Consider the following 25,235-nt stretch of genomic DNA (forward strand, 5'->3'; position numbering starts at 1 on the left):
TTTTGCTTATGTACAACACGAACAGCTTGGCTGGCAGTGAGTAGTAGATGACTCAGATTTACCAATTAAATTGATATTTAAAAGAGAGATAATCCATTGGATTAGGTGTTAATTAGTCAATGAGCTGTGCTATAAAATGCCACTAAGGCCTTTAGCAGCGAAGTGTCAATGGAAACATGTGAAATAAGCATCCGTTTTGTCATTTTGTGTTAACAGTTGGTGTTTAAGTGTAACATACAGTTAGTAATCTGTATCAACAACATCAACCAGGTTATGGAGCAACATTTCATAAACAACCAAGACTCACTTCATAATGACCCACTTTTCTACATACTTTTGTCAATCAATGTATTTTTCTGAAAAAGTTTTTGTACATTCTCAAGTTTTTATTGTGTTAATGTGTTAAAGATAATGTACACAACAGGGGATATAAAAACGTCTCGCAGACAAGTTCTAAAAATTTCCCTCACGCGTGATTAATCGCGTGAATATTAAATTAAGCTGTTTCTGTCGAGGAAACATGGCCAAAACTAGCTTTGATGAAAGAATATTCACAATGTGAAAGACTGTCCACCTCCCCAACACGTGTCCATGTGGCATTCGTCCATGCTAGCAGATACGGTGTTGTAAAAAAATGTTTTTTTTTCCTTAACCGTGATTGTTCTCTAACCCGACACTAGTAGTTTTGAAGTTGTTTTTTTAAAAACAAACCAGAAAGAGATGTTTAGTTGTAACACATTTCTACATGAAGCGAATCAGTAAAATGGCACCCGTGAGGATGAGGTCAGTTTGTAAAATGAATGTATTTAAGACCTTAACCGCATAATGTTACTGTCTAAATCCGACCAGGAAGTAAAAAAAGATGTTTTAGAAAAGTTTTTTCTTGTTAATGACTACAGGTATGTTGGTCTTGAGCTCACGTTACACAGACCCATGATTGAAAGTGCTGAGCCTGACTGCTCCATCCTCCCCAACGCCTTCTCCCTCCTTATGAGGACTTTGTTGCTTTCTTTAAAGAAACACTTAAGAGTAACGTCTGGTCAAGTGTGGAAACGCTCATATGAGTCATTTTTCCTCCTGCTGCTCGTGGGTGCAATAGTTTACAGGATGCTGTTATGAGCTGTACTGAAGAGTAAGAACAAATGACCCGTATGACCGTTACAGGACTTATTGCAATGTGCCCATTGAAAGAAAAAATGGACCTCTCATTTTTCTCTCGTGTTTGGCTTGGGCAGCTGGTTTGGTTTGTGTGTTATTCTTTGAGGTTTGGTTTCTGTTTAGTGTCCACTGTGCCTGTCTTAAGTTTTAATGTCAAAGCATAAGAATAGTTTTTGTTCTCTCCAAATTCAAGGGAGCTGCACAGATCTTGTGTTTTTGCATATCGTTAGTTAAATCTAAAGATGTTGTGTGTCTGCTGAGTGGATGAGCAAGTTGACTTACTGCATATGCCATACAGCTGGTTGTTAATGTTGTTGCTACTGCAGTTCTGGCCCTAAGCGTAACACCAAGCTTTTGGGTACATTTTTAACTTCACAAAGCTGTCGGGCTCAGATTTTTAGACCCACGGATTTGAATAGAAAACAGTACCAAAGACACAAACATGCAGGCTTTGAACTTCAGTACAAGCAATAGGTTTGTTCAGTGCTCTGCTTAGGGAGCTAATTAACATTAAACCCACATTGAACCAAGCTCTTTTTTTATGAAACTGGCTGGACCAGCAGGCAGCAAAGCTTAGCTTGTTCTTTTTCATACTTCTCTCACAACACTTAGCATTAAATTCATTTGTGTTTATAAAACACAAATGTTATTTTGTGAAATGTTGTTTTTTCTGTTTGGCATTAATCATGCTCATAGTTTACATTACACATGAATCACACTGTTGCTTGGAACACCATGATTACCCAGCTTTCTCTCTATTAAGTTTTCATGACAGTGGAATGTGCAGGCTGGGAAGGTCGTAGAAGAGATAACTACTACTTACCATATTCAGCATCGTTTGAACTAGGTAATTATATTCAGCCTGAGACGTTTCTTCCGCTTCATCCCCAGAGTTCCTCTCGCTCTCTGTTTTTTCACGGCTAGTTTAATGCTGGTGTTGAGCTTTGACAAGGCCACTTTTGTTCCAGATAAAGCTTCTAGACAGTGCTGATCAGTGCAGTGTAAGATCCATGCCTGTCAGAGCAGAGTGTGCCACCCCAGGGGCATCTTATCAGTCCACCGGCAATCGCAAATACCCACTGAGATAGATGGGCTTCTCACTTCTCTCTGTGGGGAGTCCTTCGACTGACAAAGATGGCTTCTCTCTATCTGCACACACTTCTGACTGGCAGCTTGGCAGACAGACAAACAAAAAAATACAGAGAGAAAAAGATATTGATGGGCAGATGCTTGCAACCCACACAAAGAGGCATTGGTCTCTTTCTACATAAGCTCTGACTGACAGATTGGCAGGCAAGATGGAGATGAAGGCACACAGAAAGCTGACATATGCATATAGCACACATGAGGATACGTTTATGCAATTGTGTGCACACACACGCATTCCACGCTCCCACACAACAACACTTTGTCTGCATTCCTGACATATTTTTCTTGGAGCCAATGAATGGCGAGTTCCACAAATGGATTTTTGTGCATTATGTTATTGAATTCAACACCAGTCCCAAGTGGCACTCTCACCTCTCCAGACTGCCAGTAATTTTCACTCAGCTGTTGTACCACCCGGGCAAAATGACCACAGTGTTTCAGACAAGCAGCACATTCATGGACTTCATGAGCAGAGGAGGACACGTCTATTAGAATGGAGTCAGGGAGCTGCAGCTATGATGGCTGCTATAGTAGATAGTGTTTGAGGAAGGACAGTTTGGCTTCCTGTTAATGTGTTGTAAAGGCTATCTTGCATACTGACCCACTACGGTTACGTCTACTTACAGAGACATCAATATCTATTTCATCTGTTAGTAAAACAACATGATGCTGGTTTCATTTAATTACATACACGCACCCGGTATGACAAATGGTCTGTTATTATGCTGTATGCTGTCAATGTTTCAGGCACAACAGACAAGCCATTTGTCTCCATATTGTAATGAGTCAGTTTTTAGAAACAGTAATTACCTTTTAGACCGGTTGACAAATGACAATAGTAGCGAATCCACACGAGCAGACAGCGACGTGTGCTCAAACACAAACACGACTGAGTCAGGTTTGTGGTGACCTTCAACCCCAGCTGTCATACCACAGCTGATTCTCCTCTTGGATTAGACCTCCTTAGGTGCGGGAGGGCCAGTAGAGGCTGTATTGTGCCATGACACGTGAAATAAACATACACATCCCAGGGATATTTACAGAAAGCTGATGTGACCCTGTAAGACTTGCAATATTCACATTGTGATCAGGAATTGAATTTATTTGTTGTTCTTTTTTGTTCTATTTTTTTTGTTTGTTTGTTTTTTTGCCGGATATCTGATTAAGTCAAGTTTAACAAGAGATGGAAAAGTATACAATAATGTCAGCTGCTTCTGATCGTTTTTAAAGAGGAGAGAAAACTTTTTGCTGGACGATTGCGAGTTTATTATCAGGGTTATTGTCAGTTATTATCATTACTCTCTGCAGAAAAATCCCTGTTGAGCAGCAGTGGTTGGTTGTAAAAGGGAGCAGTAGCCTTGTTTCTGCACTTTTAGGAAGGTCAGACCTTTACATTTCTTGCTGTATGCAATCAGTATCCTTTTGTCCTTTTCACTGATGGAATCCTGCATTTCTCACGTGGCAGTTTTATGTCTTGGCAACTTCAGCAGTAAATCGGTCTCCGTTAACTTCTTATATAGTTTCAAGAGTCTGGAACACATGTGCTCAAAGCTCTCACGGTGCTTGTGCAAACAATACCTTAATGAAATAAGTTTTCCACTTGCAGCTGCCATCAGTGATAAAGCCACATAAAGCATGACGATTGATGTGTTGAAACATGTGTAGAGATATTAAGACAACTTCTCTGTGAGATACAGATAGTTATATCAGTTGCCTTATAATGGAGCCTCCCATTAAAGGCAGGCCTGTGAGTCCATGTGAGGCAAATCACACCTATCATGTACCCTGAGCAGTCTAAGGTCTGTGGAAAGAAAGCACAGACACATTCAGAACACCTAATCTGGATCCATCTGCGTAGTAAATATCTGGCAAGAGTGGCCCATAGAAATATTTATGATACAAGCCTCAGATTGCAATGAATGGGGGACTTCCTTGGCTGTAAGAGGGACTCAGGGAGTTGCATTACTCCATCAGAATTTAATAGGGATAAAATTAGGTGCTAGTTGGCTGAAAAATGGGGACAAGATCGGCATTCCTCGTTTATAGGGCCGTTTGAATATTAAGTCACTGGACGTGAGCGGAATAGACCTCTTAAAAGTCAACGCCCTCGTGTCATTAACCAGGCCAAGGGAGGCAAGGAGTGACAGAATGGATGAGGGTTAGAGCAGTCCGCTAGAGAGTCAGCAAAGATATATGTTGCACTTCATTTAATGGTCTATGAACTTAACTATGTGTGTGTGTGTGTGTGATATTACTGTTTTTATGGGGCCTGTAAAATGTTTTGTTGTGTAAAGACACACAAATCTGGGTCAGCTGAGGCCTGGGCTTGTATTGGCAGGCCCAGATACGCTGGAGCTGCCAGCTTTCCCTGTGAAAACGTAAACAGACAGTCACAACTAGCACACAGCACGCTGATCCTCGTAATGCCCGGTGGAAAGACTGAAGCGGAATCTGGCAAAGTGAGCGATTTGGAGGCTGAGGACACATTTTTCTCCGATTAAAGAGATTCTGTGAGATGCCTTTTCGTGTGAAAGATCAAACTCCTGAGTTTATGTCACCAGATGGGTGTCACTGGTGGAGGAGTTTTTGGGTAACAGTCCCTCTCTTGAGGGATCTTGCCTGGCTTGTAAGATCTCAGAATTTGGGGACGGTCCTCACACTTACTCTGGCTCCTGTGCTGTAAGCTATACAGATAAAAGAAAAAACTGAGTCTGTTTTTGCAACACAGTGTAACAGCTCAATTTATCCTCATTTTGCTTCAGACTTTTTACGTCACACCTGAAAGTTGTTGTGTGATCTCTTTTGTGCTCTTTCCTTCCACTGATCTGCTCATTCAGACGCATCCAAATAAAAAATGTATTTCCTTTAGTTCATTTACTCACAGCATCTTTTCCCTCAGCTCCCTCAGAGTTGTGTGGCAGAGTCAGCTGTCAATTCCAGATTACAGCGTGTTGTTGTTGGAAAGAGGAGCCCATTGTGTTTATCTGCAGTGACAGCTGGCTGGAGGCAGCAGGGGAATAGAACTGTCACTGTGCCTAGTTTGCCTGTGATCTGGCATCTGCCCAGACACTCCACCTTTGGCTGGGTGGGCTCTCGTACATCTATCTCTACGCCGTTTTGCCTTCACTGCCCTAATCTTTCGAGCTTTTCTTTCTCTGATCTCCCACTTCATGAATTTCTAGACAGACTTTCCTTCAAAGCAGTAGTTGTGTGACCCTGTGACCTGCAATGACTTCAGTCAAGAGTGCTGGTGGGTGTTCACTGGCTTTTCTATCACACATCTTGTTAAATTTACGTTTACTTATTGAGCACCAGGCTGTGGGGTCCATTCTAACCCCACATGTATAGTGAGTGAGCAAATCTCACTTCCCTCTTGTGTTAGCTAATTACGTCTTGTGGCCATGCGCATGCAGATTGCCTGATGCCCCGCTGTGCAGGAGTGCCTTTTGACTGTGATTATTTCATCATGCCTGGAGCATAGCTGGAATAGAAAGATGAATCACAGTTAGCCCCGTGTTCTGATTCTGCTCTTAATTTTCACAGAGGGGGGCTCTTGTAATGAATTGCTCCTGCAACAAACCTGCTCACCTGTCACACAGGGTTTCACGGGGGCCCGATGAGTTGGCAGCTGCACTGTTTCTATAATTGTGAGGTGGTTTTTTTTTTGTTTTTATTGAAAGGTGACGCAAAGCTCTGAAATACGTGTCAGAGCTGATACGAAAGCACTGGCTTGATTTAGCGTCCCATTTTATAAAAAAAATAGATCCTCCAAAGGAGCTGAACAAGGGTCAGCACAGAGGAAATTCTCTTATTTGTAAACTCAAAGGTTTGTTTGTTTTTGCCTGATTCACTAAGCGCTCGCCATCTGTTCACGCTCTTCCTGCAGCATTTGATGTGTGTCTCTTTGCTACTTATGCCGCGTTATGTTGACATTTGACCAGAGTGCTTCTGTAATCAGTTTTTCTCCTCACTGTCTGTGAGCAGGAGCTGTATAAACATGTCCTTCCTCCACGGGAGGTGAATGGATCACTCCTCATTACAGGAAAAGCAGGGAGACAAGAGGCGCGCAGCCTCTGCTGCTGTTTGATCCTGCTGAGTGCGAGCAGGTCTGACTAAGGCTCACATATAAATATTGTTAATATGAGACACACTGAGACAAATTCACACAACGACAGCGTACCCAGCATGTGATGTGGCACATAAACAAAGGTGGGACTGATTCCTTTTTCCTTCATCTTCAAACTCACAGGTGCACGTAGATTCTCCTCATCGGTTTTAATCCCGCATGTTGACAAAGCTATCATGCAAACGCCGCCAGTTCAGCCTTTTCACTACCAGTTGAGACACATGCCACCATCTCTGCTCAGCAATGTAGCGCCTCACTGCTATGCTAACTTCTTGGCACTGCAGTTGTGATGGCAGAGTAGCTGACGAGACGTGCTTCGGGCCCACCGGACTCTGCAGACTCGGTCACCAGCGCTGTGTTCTTACATGCCCCACCGGGTGACTGGCAGGTCACTGCCTGAAGGAAGGCAGCTTGTGGAGGAGGACTGATGCACGGGCTTGTGTCACAGCAGCAGAGGGTTTTTTGTTGGTTGTCCTTGTTTTTTGCATTTTTTAATTCACGACTATGATTCTTCTCTCCCAACGACTTGTTGCTGCCTGGTTACTTCCATGCACCATCCTGCCATGGTGTTTTATTAATCAGCTCAGTCACGATGTTGTCTTACTATGCAGTTGTTTCAAGTGTAATGACACCTGTAATATGGTCCCTGTTGTGAGATTTATCATTTTTCTTACAACAAACAAATTGGAAGGCAGCATATTACGTAGTTAAATAAAAGTGTTGATAGGTTTTTTGGGACTAGGAGTTGAAAACAGGAATGTTCATGTCTCAAATGCCTCATGATGCAACCCTTCATCAGAAAACTTTCTCGTAATTGTTGCTGGAATTCAATGTAATTGGAATTTTATAGATTGAGATGAATCCCTGTCATTTTAATTCTACAGTGAAGACTTTCGCAAAGATAAATATTGAGAAACGGGTAAGTGAAGCAACAAAATCATTGATAGAAGTTGCAGTAAGAAAGCTGAAACAAAGTTTAAAAAGTGAGTGTTATTTAACGTAACTTAACTGGAATATGCCACATAAAACTTGGTGATGAAAAAGATCAGTGATGCAAGAACCTTGCTGAATTTCCATTCTAATAATTGAATTCAGACTGTTTACAAAATCAAACGCGAGCTCACAAGACATTTTAAACAGTGAAAAAACAATTCCAGTTAATTGAGTCCAATTCATTACAAAGCATGTAAATCACAAATTAGTCAAATTGATTATGACTGTATTCGTGTAATGCCAATAAGGAAACAAAAGTCAATGACAGCAACAATGGCATAAGCATACATAGAAAGTAGAAATTCTAGAGAGCAGGTGAGGAAAGATGCATGGGAGGACCTTAGCAGTCTGGACCTATTAGTCAAGACATAATTAAAGGGATGGTTTAGGTCCTACATTCCTATCTCATTTCCACAAATTTTTAGCATCCTTCAGAAGTAAGTGGTCAGGCAGCACTGTTAGCCCTGGCTGCAGGGAGACTTTTCTGCTGACATAATTTCCATATCTCCTACTGTGTCTTCCTCTCGCTGAAGTGCTGTAAACATAAGACTGTAGACTGTAAGACCTAATGAACCGCTCCCTCTCACTTCTTTCCTTCTGTTATCTTCAGTATGATTCTGTACCTGTTAAATGAAGGATTAAAGTGCACTCGGCAGGGTGCAATTATACAGTGAGCACAGTTACGTCCAGAGGAAAAAACAGCCCTCTCCTCCTGCTCACTTGACTGCTGCAGGCTGCTGCTGCCTGAGGATAATTGTATTGCTGTCAGCCTTTGGTTGATGAGTTGCCCATGTAATTGCTTTACGGTTTGACCTCTGGTTTTTCAAACAAGAGCCTTGGTCAAGGATCCGCACCGGGCAGATGAGGGATGAGAAGGAGGCTGGTATAAGCATGTGTTCCTGCTTGAGTGTTTGTGTATGTTGATGGAAAGATTAATATGTTAGTCCTGTCATGCTCCAAGTTGCCCCCGTGTTCTCTGTTAGTTTTTACTGCATTATTAAGTGCAGTTCCTAGCTGCAGTTTAAAATCGGCCTTCCAGTCAAAAGGACTGTTAGATATATACAATGATTTGTCTTGTCAACGGTGGTGCAGACACAAAGCAGTACAAGGACAGCGAACAGTAACAACCAGCACAGCGAGTGAAGGATGCTACACACAGTTTGTATGAAAAGGGAGACCCTGTCTTGATTTATTTTCATTCTTCATATTACCCAGGAACTTAAAAATATGTACATAAATGGTCAATAAGCTAATTATTATGGTGGAGAAAAAAAGCTTGTCTACAAAGTCTGTTGTTTTAATCAAATATCAGGCAGGCAGTTAGCTCGTAAGAGAATTTTAAACAACTTGTGTGGCGTGTTGTTTTTCTCATTTTAGATTTTTATTCATCATTTTATGATTAGCTGCAGAACTGAACATTTATACCGTATTTTCACGACCATACGGCGCACCGTACTAAAAGGCGCAGTCTCAGTTATGTGTGCCGTTACTGTGTTTTTAACACACATAAGGCGCACCTAATTATAGGGCGCGAGTTTTATATACAATCCACACAAGCATACAAGTTTTTGGATTTAAAAATAGATCGGGAGCAAAACTGAGTTTGTTTGTGCTTTATCTAAAACACACGGTTGAACAAGCAAGTGTGCGTCATAACTCAAACACATCGAAGTCTTCATCTTCTGTTTCTGCATTGAACAGCTGTGCTAAATCTCCATCAAACATGTCAGGTTCACTGTCTTCACTGTAAAAGCCGTGTGGCTCCTCGGAAATGATGCCGGCTTTTGCGAAAGCTTGAACAACAGTGCTAGCAGACACGTTAGCCCAAGCATCTACAGTCCACTCACAAGCTGTGGCGTAACTTGCCCGGCGTTGCCTTCCACCCTTAGTGAAACTATGGTCTCCATCAGTCATCCATCGCTCCCACGCCGCTCGCAGTCTGACTTTGAACGGTCGATTCACACCGATGTCCAGCGGTTGGAGTTCCTTTGTCAGGCCTCCCGGAATTGCGAACCATCGATTCGTTGATCTTAAATTCTCTCACAGCTGCTCGATTCCCATGTTCCTCCGCGTAGCTGATGGCCTTCAGTTTAAACTGTGCTTCATAAGCGTGCCTCTTTGCCATTTTCAGGGTTGTTAAAACAGAGATGTTCTGCATAACGCACACCCCTGTTCTTTTATATACAATCAACGCTCCCACTTCACCCTTTAACATTCTCATGGTGTTCTCTACTACGTCCGCCTTACAACAACACACAGGGCGCACTGCACTATAAGGCGCGCTGCACATTTTGAAGAAAATCTAATACTTTTATGTGCGCCTTATGGTCGTGATTTGTATGGAGGGACAATAGTATTAATTTGGAGTCATATTTATTGATAACTGATAAACTCATATTCAGACATTTATAGTCTAATTAGCCAAAATGTATATGTAGTCTGTTAGCGGCTAAATGTACAACTGCTGGCTAGTTTCTCACTGTGAGATTTTGGTTAGACCAAGGATTTTTTTTTCTTGGTAAATTCAGCTGCTTGTTGTGACAAGTGGAAGAAACTAAACTAAACCAGAGCAAGTTTACATTCATCACATTTTAAGAGCTCTAAAAAGTAATGTCTGCAAAGCTAACATTAGCTGAAATAGTTAACCCATAAGAACCCAGACACAGTTTTCCTAAAAAACAGACTAAGTGGGCCACATAGATCACAGCACTGAAAAAAAAGTTCAACTTCGTTCAACATATGTAATGTCAAAGATCTGTGACATTACATATGTTATATAGCCCATTTATATACATTTCTTTTAGTTTTAATCATTTTTTCCACCTGTGTCACCATGGGTCCTTTTGGGTTGAAGTATACAGCTTTCAAAGTTAATTTTAGAGGTAATATTCACAGCAGTTGTCATTGTTGCATTTATGAACACATGTTGATGCTGTAATATACTGGTCCCTCTGTAATGCCGTTCCAGTGTGTGCATCTGCCCTCTCACTCCCACTGTACACATGTATAGATATTTATATACATGTGTGTATAGTCATAAAAAGCACTTAGCATCAAATCTAGCAACCTTTTCAACAAATTACAGAAACTTCCAATTAAATTGTCAGACACGTGTGGCTGTTTGTCCATGATAGGAAGAGAAAGCGAAGAAAAGAGAGAGCTTCTTCCTGTACGTGCCCACTAATGAATAATTTGTTCACATCGTCTATTCTGTGGAAAAATAATCAGACCGCTGCACTGTGCACTAATGTACGGGGTGAATGGAAAGAAAGAAGAGCAAGAGTTGTAGTAAAAACAGTGTATACACGAGCTCACATGTGCGGTGTATTTCTCTAGAAGATGAGCGTTCAAAAAAAAAAAGAAAACAGAAAAACAAGACAGTAAACTGCTGAGATATGATTCTGCACGTGTATGGGGTGGAAAATGAAATTAGTAAATATAATGAAGCCGGTTGTTCCGAATAAAAGCACCCTAATCAAATAATGTTTGCGCTCACTCATCTAAAAAAGTAGTGTGTGACAGTATCAGATCACAGCTGACTAAGTGCTTAGGGGTTGCTTTTGGTATCACAAAGTAACACTTGTTTTTGTTGCTTCCAACATGTTGCCAGACTCTCTAGATAGTTGCTCGTCTTCTTCCCTGTCAAAAAAATCACCGTGGTTTCTCTTTTGACAGGAATCTGAAAAGTGACACATTCTGTACATGTTCAGATGACATCATGCATCACTTTTTCAACACAGACCATTTAACGTACTATGGTTAGATTCAACTCTGCCTCTAAGAGCCTACACAGCATATTCATAAAAACAAACAGTTTTGCTTGTAATTAGATCAGTTTAAAAGGGAGTGAAATAATAGGTCTGTTCCCTCAGGAATTCATCTTGGTTTGGTTTGCTCACTTCCTCGCTCTCTGTCACACGATCGTGGCTCACTGGGACACAGCAGAATTAAGACATCATACTATAATTTGTTACATCTGTTCTTTTGCAACTTTGAAATGTCAAAATGTCTTATAAAAAATGTCTTATTTTGATATGACTAATGTTAATATCTGACTCCTGTGGCCTATATTGTATTGTTGTTACTTAAGTGTGCAGTTTATGAAGGGCTCACCAGACTTCATTCTTCAATGAATTACAACCACAGGAAAAACAATATAAACTCTTATTCGGTTTAGGTTTTAGAGACTGTTTTGGTCTCTTCCAACTCCTGAGGGAAACGCGGCTCTTAAGCTGTGCTATTGTGTGCAACAGCTAGTGGGTAACTGTGTCCGACAGCTGTTTGTTGCGTGGATGGCACCCTGGCTTTACTGAGCTTTTTCCTGCTAAACAGGTACCTGCTATGGCAAAAACCAAAAAGAAAAGATAAATCTAAGTAAACCAAAGCAGTCAAGCTTCAGACCAGACATCTAAGCTTTGATGTGAACAGAATCCTCTCTGTTTGGTTAAGGCTTGGATTGGTTGGCATGTATAGTTTCAGGAAGATCAGTCACCACTTGTCTATAAATCAATTTGAAATGTGTGGTGACTGTGTTTAAAAGATGGGTATTACCTTTTGGAGATAAGGTTCTGCTCTGACTGAAGTGATACTATATCGGGCTACTGGCAGATCTGAGGTTTTTCCTTTCCTGTCAGTTGTGTCTGGCTGATTTTCCTCTCCTCTATCAGCCCCCTGCTGTGTAAATAAAGCCAAGTCCTCACACCGGTTCAGCTCACAGCAGGACCTGATAAAAAATTGAACTTGTGTCAAAACACTTCTGGGTCAGTCAACAGTAAGATGGGAACTCATTTTTGTAAGCTGTGTAATAGCTGTCAAAAGCCTGTCAGTAATGGGGACAGAAAAACATGTTTGTTAGAATTCAAAGCTTGTTCTCTTCTCCTCCTGAAGAGGCTTGCCATTAATGTCCCTGGTGTGTTTTTAGCAGTTTCACCCATGAGGAACATACTCAACAGTTGGTGCAGAAAATATGTTCAGCTGATTTGTTGACAGTGTGAGCCCAGCATTACACATTTACAGGAGTTTATCGGTTATTTTCTTCCATCAGTGGGAATATCTGTTGCCGAGGCAACCCTTCCCCTCTCCGAAGGGTTTGAGGAAAGGAAAAAACCTGGGAAATGACACCAGGCTGTATTTTGGGCTGAAATGTGTGAGCTGAGTTGCAGAAATCAGGGAGTTTCCTATGACAATAAGTGGGAGGTTCACAGGACATATTAGCCTCCATAGAAAGCGTCTTCCTTGTTGAATGCTCAATTTATTTGTCGCTAGACAAAGATAAGGGAGATAAGAGCGGTGCTATCAGCAACAGGCAAACTTTGCTTTAAAAATCAAACATTCATGATGTTTTTCCAACAAGTCGGTCTACCTTGAATGAGTGGTTAGGAAGTAGTAACTCAGTCCAGCTAAGATGTAAATGTATGTTCTTTGGGTTGATGGCCCGGCAACATTAAATATGAGTGTCCAGAGATCAATACACCCAGCTGTAAGTAACCACGAAGATGCAGAGCCCGTAGATGCATGATGTTTTGGCAGTGGAATGAGAAATGCATCAGCAGTAGCTGGAGAAATAGCAGTAAAGTGATCAGCAGCTGTGACTGAGCAAGTGAGTTAGACAGCTGAAACAAACAGCGCTGTTGGTAGTAGCCAATTCAGCCGACACATCAGTTGATGCACGGCACAACATTAACATTTAAGTCTTCTGTGATGTAATGTTAACATGACAGGAGTTTTCTTTTAAATTGGTGCAAATAACAAATGTCCTTTTAAAAAGCAATCTGCTTTAAATGATGTTTTATAATCACTTCTAAGTGAGAAGTGACAACATCAACACAAGGAACACATTGTTCACTCGACTATTCTCTTCTTAGAATCACAAATATCATATTTGATGCTTAACTTTCCATTAATAGATTAGTAGTTAAAGAGAATAGCTCTTGAAATGTATGACTGTGCGACTGTCATCCTGTGAAACTTTGTTGTTTTGAATCACTTCATCATGTTTAAAATGAACTTTTGCTGCAGTATTAGTGTGAATATGAAGTATATGTCAAGCAAGAATTAAGCATGAAGATTAACAAAAGTATCAGAAAGTGTAAATAATATAGGAAAAATAGTGACAATGATACGACTACGCATAATGTGATATAAGAATGCACATGCGATGAATACTGTGAGCGCTAAGTGAAAGTGATAATAACTCAGAAAACATTTACCACATGGTATGAACATGTGCTACTGTGTGTGGAGAAGTGAAGGAATATCAATCAGTTTCCCGAAATCTGGACTGTGTCCCTGTGCTGTATCTTTAGTGTTTGTCAGAGCAGTTGAACAGATTCAAAGCTTGTGTTTGTTGTCGTTCCTACACAGCCCTGTAATCGCTGCATTCCTCTAGTTTGTCTCCTCACAGCACCTGCTGGCCAGATGGTGTCACACCAGAAGTTAATTCAGCCTTCGCACATGTGGGCTGATTACTCACAAATATATTCCTTACAACAGTATGCTGTTTCCTTATATGCATAGGTACATACACATATACACACGCTGAGTGCATTATAAAGCAATATACTATATTAGAGGGTCTTTAGTTGGAGGTTTCTGCAGCTCCACTCCAAGTTTGTATATATATATATATATATATATATATATATGCACATATGTGTGTGATGAGTGTATTGATTTGTGTGTACATTGATATATAACTCTCTTGCAATCATCAGGGAAAGGTATGAAGTTGCCAAGACTGATGCTAAAGTGGGAGGCAGTGTTTCCTCCAGGCCGACAGTTCCCAACCCCAGTATTGAACAAATGATTGGACCATTGATTTATCAATGAACATTGAAAGTGCATTAAGACTATGTATTTGCCTTTTGGGGATTATTTATCTGTGACCCTTGAGGTCTGTACTGTTGCGGTGAAACAGTGCTTTTCACAGTGCCCGTTCATAGTGGTGATGTGTTTTCACTGTGAGCTGCTGTTCTTATTTAGGTACGGAGGCAGAATTGGGGTATATGTCTCAAAGCCAAATCGAGTTTTGTGTTGAGGTGATGGTCAGCGTGGCGGAACACGCAGCACTAACAAGCAACACTGTTGTCACTCGGTTGACATGCAGCACTGCTGGCTTGCTAATTGAAAGCAAAAACATTATGTTTGGTCAGTATAAAAGCAAAGGGTAACAGTTGTGACTGAACAAATATGCCTGTTTTTTCTTTTCTTTTTTTGCACCAGTGTGGTGTGACTGCTGTGTGAAAAGGGATTTTAAATTGCACATTACTGACTCACTCCATATACAAAAAACTATATTTGTGCATATGCTTTATCCAGTTGAGCACATATGTTTGTGGAGATGTTCGGTGATGCATTGGCTTATAGCAACACGAAGAATAAATGATTTAAATCTTATACAGCAGATGGATGTCGTTTATGAAACATAATAATGAATAGAAAGAAAAACTGAATTCTAGTGGCTCAAAGAACATTGCTCTCTTAATTTTTTAATCCGAAATACACCAGATCTTTACTTTCAGTTCCAGTATTTTGTATGCCGATGCAAAACAGAAAGCAAGAAGATTGACAAGGTGACAAGTGTATGTTATACCAAGAGAGAAGGAAATGACAAAGTGAGGTAGAAAGCCTGCTTGCAAGTTGCTTCTGCAGTGCCGCAGCAATCCGACCTCATTCCCTTTCTGTCCTGTAGCACTTAGACTCTTACTCTGACAATGGATTAAGCCTTTAGTGAAGTCAAATGAAGAGGAAAAAATACCACATTGACTAAGAAAGGTTAAAAGGATGCAGTTAATTTAATCTGTCTGCAAGCCAATTATGCAACATTGATCATTGTAGAAATGTGTGCTCCTTTTGCTTCACATCATGACAAGCCCCTTGACACAAAACGTTTTCCCATTTCTGTTTTGTTAAGTGATTACATGCCTGGAAAAAACAAGCAGTCTGTGTCAAACAGTTTGTGGTGTAAGTTAATCCAAGTGGCATTTGATGTACAGAAGCTGACAGCAGCTATGGACAGAAGGTGTTTACTCTGCTGTCTCTGTGGCACATCTCATGCACAACACAAAAATCTAGTGGGCGCTGCATGATTAAATCAATCGAGACGACACCATGACAAGAGTTATTTGACAAGCCATGAGCCGTGATAATGTGTACAGAATCAGTCCAACAACAGAGTTATAAATCTACACAACCTCACCTCGGCAAGCTTAAAGGGAGCTTAACACTTTTGAAGTGGTGCGACAAATGGCTGTTTATAGCTGCTTACATATAAACGGAAGCACAAAAGGGCTGTGTCATCTTAGGGCTGCTCGACAGAAACAAGAAACAAATGACCTGAATATGATTAAAAAATACAGCTCAATGCAGACAGATCCTCACTGGAAAGTAGCTTTTCTGATGAACATCAGCTTCCTGAAAGTTGAATGGTTGCCCACAAGGACGTGCTGTGCACTGTTGAACTGGAAAAATTGTCATGTAAAGTCAAACTTCGCCGTATGTTAAAAGAATTTCTTCTCCTGTGTCATAGGTCCAACTAATTTGTTTGATCATTGTTGTGATTTGTAGTTCATCTTCTTTATTTGTTAGGGACAGTCGGGGTCAAATCTTACTGTTGGATTATTCAGTGTGCAAACCTGAATAAATTCTGTCTTTTGAGTGGTTTAACTTAATTTTTGTGAGGTTTACACAACATGTTGCATATAGTTATTTGATTTATTTCTTAAGTTTTTTTTTATCTGAATTTGCCAGCTTACAGTCTTCGCTTCCCTTGAAGAACGTTGCCACATTTCTGGAAACATGTTTATGTCTTCCTTCTGTACTTTATTTATTTTTGCTCGCAGTGGTCTCACAGCAAGAAGATTACTAGGTCGAATCTCAGCTGGGGCCTTTCTGTGGAGTTTGCATGTTCCCCCTGTGCGTGTGTGGGTTCTCTCAGGGTACGGGGTATGTTGGAGTGTCCATGTCCAAGGAGTGAGTGTTAGCAGACATGTGTCGTTTGTTTTATGTTGTCCCTTTAATAGATTGCCAACCTGTCTGTGGTGTAACTGCCACACACCATCGTGCTAGCTGACTATTTTTATTACAGAGGTGAAATACTAGTCTACTTTTTTGTTCTCTTATTGTAGCGCTTGATCTACCCTGAGTGAAACTTTATTTTGAAATGTCTAGTTGACAGGTTTGCTTCAGCTAACAGAGGGGTACTTTCAAGACAGCCCTGTAATCTCTCTGTGGCACTGCTTACTGTCAAGGGAGGTGTACCCTGCAGAGTTCTTTGTGTCTTCTGAATAATTACTGGCCTTGGAAAGAAGAGAGTGCAGTGAAGAAAGCATGATGATGTGCATTAGACACCACCATTTGTCTTTATCTGCCTCTCTCTTTCCACACCCTGTCTACTTTTCTGCACTCCAGGCTCCATTTATGAAACTTCTTTGCTCTCTGGTTTATGCATGTGTCATGAAGACCTCTTTACCCTTTGCAACAACCTCAGGAGTGCTGACATTCCTCTGTGCAGAAAGCATGAGCCCTCCTTTGAGACGTGAATATGCTTCCACGGTGGATCTCAAGGCCCCAGGACAATTACATACAGCCATGCACTTAATTGTTGCCAGCAAGGAAACCAGTGTTGGATTTTATGCACTTGTACCTACACACACACTCACACGCTCCACTCCCCATGTTGCCTGGAACAGCAACAAAGCTCTCTCATACTGTTGCCAGGGTAACGTGGTCGGGTCAAACTAGTTGAGCGGTCTCTCCTGTTCCAGGCTGAGACCACCCCAACCCCCCACCTCATCACTGCATTCTCTTTTTCTGCTTTTCCGTCCATTCTCTTTATCGTCTCCTCTTTTCCAATTTTCTGTTGTGTTTCCCCCGGCTCATCATATTTGCAGCCACTTCCTAACCACTGCTTGGTCACTGTCACGTTTCTGCCCCAGGCTGAGCTGGATGAAATGGAAGAGAGTCATCGTTTGGCCACTTGGTGTTATTAAAAGCTGTGTGTACACAAAACAATTTTCTTTATAATGGGCAAGAAATCAAACAAGACAGCAGTACAATAATGAAAGAAGATGCTGAGTGTTAACAGAAAGCATCAAAATACATAAACCCACTTCACTTATTTAACCTGTGACCTGTGACATGATTTACATTTTACACAATGTTCTGATATATTTGTTTCTTCTTTTTATTTGTAAATTCATTCTGATAATACAAGATGTGAGAAGGCTGCTCTCATATGTGTAGAAATAATTCAGTAACTTTTGATAAAAGGCAAAACTTCCCTTTTTCTGGACTTTGGCATCGAGAGATTCTATCACAAATAAGCTTTTGCTGGCAGAAACAGAGAGGAATTACCCTTCTTTTCCTGGGTCTGGGTCAGAGTTATTGACTGTGCGTAAGTGGAAACAACACATAAAAATAATTCAGATCTGTTTATTTCTGATAAAACAAAGCAGACTCCAGACAACAATGAGCACAGGTGCAGATGATTCTGGGATTGTTCTCTGAGGCGTTTGGGCTTTACCAAACATTAATTAGTTAAGATACTTTTCTAACTCTTTAGTTTATTTATTTTCTTGCTATCAAATGAGTCTCCAGTTACAAGCGGTGCAAGTCTTTAGAGGTGCAGCTGCTCCACATACCACCCTGGAGGCACCAACTCAAACTGCCACAATGCATTAGCCACAAAGTGAGAGTTTTGAGCAGCTGATTTTCATTTATTTACTCCTGGGGCCTTTTAAAATACAAAAAGGCAAGAAAAACATGTCCTTATACATAAGGTCAGACATAAGGTAAAGTTATAATATGATGATGTGATGGCGCCTGATGGATTTGAATAGAAGTTATTCTGTTGTACTGGCTTGACCCCATTTATATCTCCAAATATTCTCATTGTGTCAATGCCATTTTTAAATGTATGTGTGCAAAATGCACGGGGGTCGGGGAATACAGTCGGATTAGCTGCACAATTATTGTAGCTTGCTACACTGTGAATAGATGTGAATTCAAGAATTGTAAATTAAATCTGTACAGCTTGAACATATTTTCCAGGAAATGTATCCTTCCAGAATACTGAAAGATCACTAACTTATTAAGACAGTTTAAACTTTTTGTCTGTAGAGATTTTAATTTGATTCTTCCAGTATATTTTCAGGCTATTGGTATAAAGCCTACTCCCAACTTACACAGTTTGTGATTAGAGATTTGGTACCACAATTTTCTCTGACAGTTAAATGCATTATTAGGTGTTAAGACACACAAGAAAATCTACTTTTAGGTATTTGATAATTATTTGTAATTTCCTCATTATGAATAATCCTAATCTCATAAGATTATTCAATCAAAAAGCCTTGGCTGATCCACTTTCTTCCAAACCCACAAAGATGATGTCAATTCTCCTTTCAGTAAAATCAAAACTGAGTGTTTCAAATTGTCAGTGTGTCTCCTAGTGTCACCGTTTGTTACTACCTCAGCTGAATAAAAGAGATGACAACCATGTTCTACATTCACCATGTTCTACATAATGCTAGCAAGTAATATCTTTGAAAATTAGGTCTTAATTAATCCCACTACATATAGCTGGATTGTTCACAAAAGCATGTTCCTATTATTAACTACAGGAAAATGCAATCCATTTGCCTGCCTTAATGATTACTGATAGACAGTCACACTAGATGTTCAGCTCTGCCTTAAGGGAAGATGAAACCTTGTTTAGACATCCCCTGTTGTAACAGCTCTTTAAGATGGTTCTCCAGGTAATAAATGGTGTGACATGTTGCCTATTGATACCATCTGGGATGTGAGATGATGTGAGAAATGCTGCTTTGTGCTGCTGTTTGAGGTCAGTGAGATAATGTTAAATCATGCTGGAAAAGTGGTGTCAAATTTCTTGTGTGTTTCACAAGAATGATGTGACAAATAATATACTGGCCAGAATTGCTATGTTAGATACACAGCTTTATCTTTTGTTCTGCCCTGTTCTCATTTGCACAGAATGGAGGTAGTTTTTTTTTTTCCTTTAAGAAAAATACCCGGTGTTAAAAGAGTGTTATGGTCATTTTTCCTCAACACTAAAGACAACAACATCTTATGAACAGACATATTTCATCTGGGAAGCTGGGAATTCTTCCACAAAGTAAACAAAGACACATTTCAGCTACCGTACAGAATCCCACCAATTCTTTTCATTTGTGCTTTCAGTGTCTGACACATGGAAACTTTTTGTCACAGGGGGTGTCACTCATTAGCAGATACAGGGCTAATGTGCCACCCATCTGCCAACCTCAGAGCAGTTAATTTGATTATTCATATGAAGCACAGAGCTGCATTATGGCTGAGTGCAGCTGGCTATAAACAGATGTTGGATTGTAAACAAGTTGTCCTGTGGGTTCAAATCCACGCAGCTTCAAGCCATGGAGTCAGAAGCTACACCATATCATGTTGGCTATACTCTGCCTGTGCAAAGTCACCTCACTTTGACCTCAGCTCACTTTTTGTGTGTTCACATTGTGTTAAAAGCTAACAAAATAAAAGGAAGCGCATTTTAGTTGCAATCAAAATAAGGTTTTCATACGCTGTATGAATAGCAGTTCATCACAGAAGTTCAGAGTGGAAATGTTGACTTGATGTATTATGTCATCACTGTGCCCAAGCTGGCATTGCTTACTGTGAGTCCACTCAAACACCTGATACCCACTTCAGACTTACTTGGCATGCTGAAGTCTTGCTGCTTTGACAATGATTTTAGGTTTTCTTTGAGCGCTGAGTGTTGAAAAAGAATCAGTTGTCGTGGTTTTGCTTATCCGTGGAATGTTTTCCAGCACTGAGGGGCAACATCTAACCTGGGTTACAGCTGTCTGTCATTTCTATCATTGATTAAACTTGAGAGGTTAACTTATCAATCAGATGGTTCATCTCAAACTGCTTGAAAAATAATTGTTAAAAGTAGCAAAATACATAGACAGCATCTTCTCATGCTTTGCTTTGTCCTGTTTATTGCCTTTTTTTGCACAAAATATATCTTTTAACTGATAGTTGATCATGCAAAGAGTTTGAGAATGATTTCTGTAATTATTGTGAAATCAAGTAACCAGGTAATAGTCCTCACTCTCCTTTGGAAACCAGTGACTCATGTCTGCATTAGATAATTATATATACCAGGTACTGGTCATTTACAGAACACTAACACTGCAGCATTGTGTGAATGATTATTTGTGGCTATGTCATAAAATTCCTGAATGAAGAATGTGATATAACGTTGACAACAGTATTTCATCAGTATAGCATTTAATCCATTGACATAACATGTTTGAAGTCAGATTTTTACTGACTGATATGTGAGAGCAATGTTATATACAACGTGTTATGTTGCATATAGAGTCCAAAATTGGATGTGTTGCTGCTTTAAGAAAAAAAGAAAATGCAGGCTTTTGCTCATGATTATGATTTGGATGCAGGTTTTCAGGGTTTTCAAAAGTCAGACAGTGGTAATTATGATAATTTATGACATCTGCACAAGGCATGTTGCTCTTTTACAAGAAATGGTGAATCAAGGATTATTTGTTTTTGTGCTGCACAGTAATAACAACTGCCAGGCGTGAGGACCCGTTTAATACCTTCCAGTAACTGAAACACCAGTCTGTGTCTGTGCCTGTGTTATATTAGACAGGGTATGCATTTTAGAAAGAGATGAAAAATCTACTAAGATGCTAGGCACTTATAGATGATATTTGAATTCCAATAAACAAACACTGATTAAATACAGGATGTAGCTGAAGCGTGAAAGGAATAATTAGTTAAAGAGGGAAATTGCTTGGTCATAATATAAATGTAAAGCAACTATATTTTCTCCAGTGTGCGTTAAAGCAGCACTTCATATCATAAGCTCATTATATCTGAGCTATAAAGTGATTATGGGCTCCAGTAAAGCATTGTTCTCCCGTTGACAGTTTTAAAGATGACTTTGGAGGGGGAATGTTAGCATCACTGCTCTCTGCTTGAGTGTTTGCTTTCTTTTTGTGAGCTAGAAGCAATGGAAGCCGCACACTTGACTGTTTGCCAGCTGTGGCATACCCTCCATCCTTTTTATATCACATTCATCTCCTGCCTGTCAATTTATCCATCAAGATCTGTCCGCTTTGCTTTTGTTTGAAGGCAGCGTGAAATGTCGTTTTTCGTGGATGTCATCACCTGGTGTACAATCATTTCAAGGTTTTTAAGAAAATACTTAAGACACTGAAGGCAGGAAATCTCATGAGTTTGGCATTGATCTGCCTGTCACTGGATGGGAGTTTTTTATGTCAAAAGTAAGGACTGCATGTATCATGTTAGATGATATCCATTAACAAGGACATGGTTTCTGTTATGTGTGACTCATCATCACTGTGCACAGTTCTATTGTTCATTTATGTGTGCATCGACAGGCCTACTGTATTTATAATCTAGCTCATGAGCTCTCTTTCTCTGCCTGCAGAAGAAGTCAGCAGTTGTGAAGACACAGGAGAAGAAGGAGCGGTGGAAGGATAAAAAAGTGGCAAAGCGGCAAAAGAATGAAGATGAAGAGTTGCAGAAGGAAGAGGAGAATGTTCAGCCAGTGTTGGATCCCCTGGAGAATGGTTTCCTTCATCATGCTCAGCGAGAACAGGAAAGAATGAATGAGAGGCTGCTTAAGAAGACTTACTCCAAGAAGAACAAAACGGTCAGTCATTGCATCCACAGTATATTTGCAGCCCAAATACCTTGTTATATTACAGTTCAGTATCCATTTTGATGACAAGTGAAGAGAGGCCTGACGTTGTAGTGACCGTGACGGCAGAAGAGAAAACCATGCTTGTGCTTCTCATATTGTTGGTGATGATAAATATTGTCAGTGACTTTCCTTTTGCTGCTGTCTAATGTGACTGTAGATAATACTGTCATAGTGGTGTGAACTAACTGCATTAGACTATTAGTGCCAGAAGTTGTAACAAGTGAACAATTTTTTGCCTTGTTAGGCATTAAGAGTCAGACCTCATCGCTTATCATAAACACTACAGAGTAATGTTGTTTTTAATCCCATGCTGCTGCTAAAGCTCTGTGAATTACCAATATGATCTTGCAATCACTGATATAGATATTGATGGCAATGATAATTGGCTATTTGCTATGGTAACTACATTTTTAAAAGGTTTGAAGGGAGTTGTTGGCACAGCAGTGACACTAGATACACCCCAGCCAAAATGGAGGTGAGGACACATAAAAGTAGCTTGACATAATGGAACTGTAGTGCTGTTTGTTTCACTTACTGAAACAAAGGAAGGAAACAGATTAGTTAGATGCATCATGTGGAAAGGTTGATGGCAAAGAAGTCAAACAGCATTTTTATCTCACGACAGGGCGTCATATCAAATTTTAAACACCAGTGGGCCATTATGTTTCAAAACTGTTTGCATTTCATGAACAAATTTATAGTGTGCTGCCTTCAGGTAAGTATTCACTCCCACCCTACTCTTGTTTTCCATCATGACTACAGAAGTGGCTTTCTGTTTGTTTCGATATGGGACTGCCAACATCCCAAGCTTAAATCACAGTGCTCAGCTCAAGTCTGTCCCTCTGAGATAGCTCATCTATGTGTTAACAGTTTGTTTAAATGGGCGGATGTTTTTATGCTCCTGTCCAAAGCCAAGATCCACCATAGTGCTGTTGAGGATAAAAGGGGAAACATAGTCAGGAAGCCAAACTAAATAATGAAGCTGTGTAGCCTGAAGGCCTCCTCCAAAGACAAAATGATCTCTCTCAGATAAGATTTCCTGAGGAAGTTAACATGGCTGAAAATGAGTTTGGCTGTGATATTTAATTAGCTAAGAAACCATTAGAAAATATGTATTCAACTGATGCTCTTATCCAGAGTGCAAGAGCAATAGGCTGCAATTACTGGACCAGATCTACATTCCAGCACAGATAATAACTCCATGATGTCAGCATACTGCTGTGGTCACGTAGAAACTGAGATACATCACCTTTGCTGAATTTCTTGTTTTTCAATTTCTTCATCTAATGATTTACTACACATACTCCCAAGAAGACTCCCAAGAGACAATATGAAAACAGCTCCAAAACACACTGGAGAAAAAAAAGTATCTGAATTAGTTTACATATGCACATGACTTTATCCAAAGAGAAACTCTGGGTCCTTGTTCGTAAACTATAGGTTTTGCAAAACATCAGCCATTCATTTTTCTACTGTAAGTAATTTGGTCTCTTTTCGTGCAGATCAGAAGATATAGTCATAGTTATGCGAGCAGAGAAGGAAAAGAGCACGAGGGCAAAGAGGAGAAGAAAAGGCTCCAGCTTATTGTGACATTACAGTCTGAGTAAGGCAGGAAGGATTATGTGTTCCGAGTTTGTCACTTCACTGAAAATGTGTTATTATTAACCCAGCCAAACACGAACGTTGCTAAAGATATCATATTAGGTTTCCCAGTCATCCCAGAGAAAATGAGCAATGCTTTCTGTTCTGAGATGCTGGGAGGGTGTCCACTCCACATCCTGATTTACAGATCTCAGATCGGCTCAAAGGAACCACACGACTGTGCAGAGTTTTGTATATAAAATGAGAAACGAGCACTGCAACAGTTTGGTCACTTTTCACCTGTGGACTGAGTTGTCAGCATTGGTAAAATGTGCAGCTTACATTCTCATGGCAGAGATGTCCTGGTGAGGGCTCAGCATACAGTATATGTTGTTGTGGTGTGAGCAAGCTGGGTGGAGGGAGAGGATCGGTCTGTGAGTCACAGCGGTGTATCAGTGTTCAACTAATGGTGTTATCTCAGTATAAATTATTGTTCTCATTTTATATATCATTAATGCTTCGATTTTATTCTCATGCTGACTAGATTTTTATTTATTTTATACCACAACAAAGTTATATTTGTTAAGCTCAAAGTTGTTCTCAGTACCCAAGTGTAGTTGGTTGGATATTTCAGTGAATAATTCGTGATGCTTTGCAATCTTAATTAAACAACAGTACTTAATGTTTGGAAAAGTCAAGATAAGTTAGTAATATTTGCTATAAAGGGAAGCTTAATTTTTCAAGTGATCTAGAAAGTGAGGACTCTTACTTAAAGCACTTGATCGTTTTTTTCTTATGGGCCTCAGATGATAACCCCTGAAGTGTTAGATTTAAGCTTTATTTTTTTGGAATGAAAACACATCTGTCAACAGTACCAATGAACTTTGTCACAGTGAGTTGAATTTTTGGTTTTGGTTTTGAAGCCACAGACATATCAAAGGTCATTTATGTAGTTAAAGGCATGCAGCAAATCTTTTTATGCAGCAAAACAGATCTGCAGATACAGTGGAACCTCGGTTTTTGTGATTAATTCATTCAAAAAAGTTGAAAACCGAATGTACGAAAACTGAAAACTGAATAGTTCCCATAAGAAATAATGTAAATCCAATTAAGCCGTTCCAAACATCCAAAAAGATTAACACATTTAATAGAGAATAACTATAGTTTTACGTACAGATAACAATGAGAATTAAATATAAATGTCTAATGAAATGGATAAATGAACATTTAACATCACTTTTACATTTTTTTGAAAACTCTTGTTGCCTATGGAAGACGGCGAGAAGGGGAGAGGAAGGAGGAGAGGTTATTGTTTGGAAGGGGAATCCCTTCGGAGTGGCAGAGTCACTCAGCCAGGTGAACAAGGTTGGTATGGACCATTATCAACGATACGAAAACCGAGCGGATGTACAAAAACTGGGACAATTTTGACGAAAAAAGTTATCGAAAACCGAATCGTACGAAAACTAGGGCATGCGAAAA

The 25,235-nt window shown here is 40.0% G+C and overlaps 1 protein-coding gene across 10 annotated transcripts in view; it reads left to right on the forward strand.

Annotated features, from left to right (window-relative positions):
- The window catches only part of fbrsl1 (fibrosin-like 1), a 260,510-nt gene that overhangs the window by 48,204 nt on the left and 187,071 nt on the right, over positions 1 to 25,235 (forward strand). For all 10 annotated transcript variants that reach the window (XM_072388437.1, XM_072388438.1, XM_072388442.1 and 7 more), the window contains exon 2: positions 21,897 to 22,121. In XM_072388437.1, coding sequence (XP_072244538.1) covers positions 21,897 to 22,121 — 225 coding nt within the window. The remainder of the gene's footprint in view (positions 1 to 21,896; positions 22,122 to 25,235) is intronic.

Source organism: Leuresthes tenuis, unplaced genomic scaffold (genome assembly GCF_036924035.1).
Source record: "Leuresthes tenuis unplaced genomic scaffold, fLeuTen1.0.hap1 SCAF_6, whole genome shotgun sequence".
In the NCBI taxonomy this organism is placed as follows: Eukaryota; Metazoa; Chordata; class Actinopteri; order Atheriniformes; family Atherinopsidae; genus Leuresthes; species Leuresthes tenuis.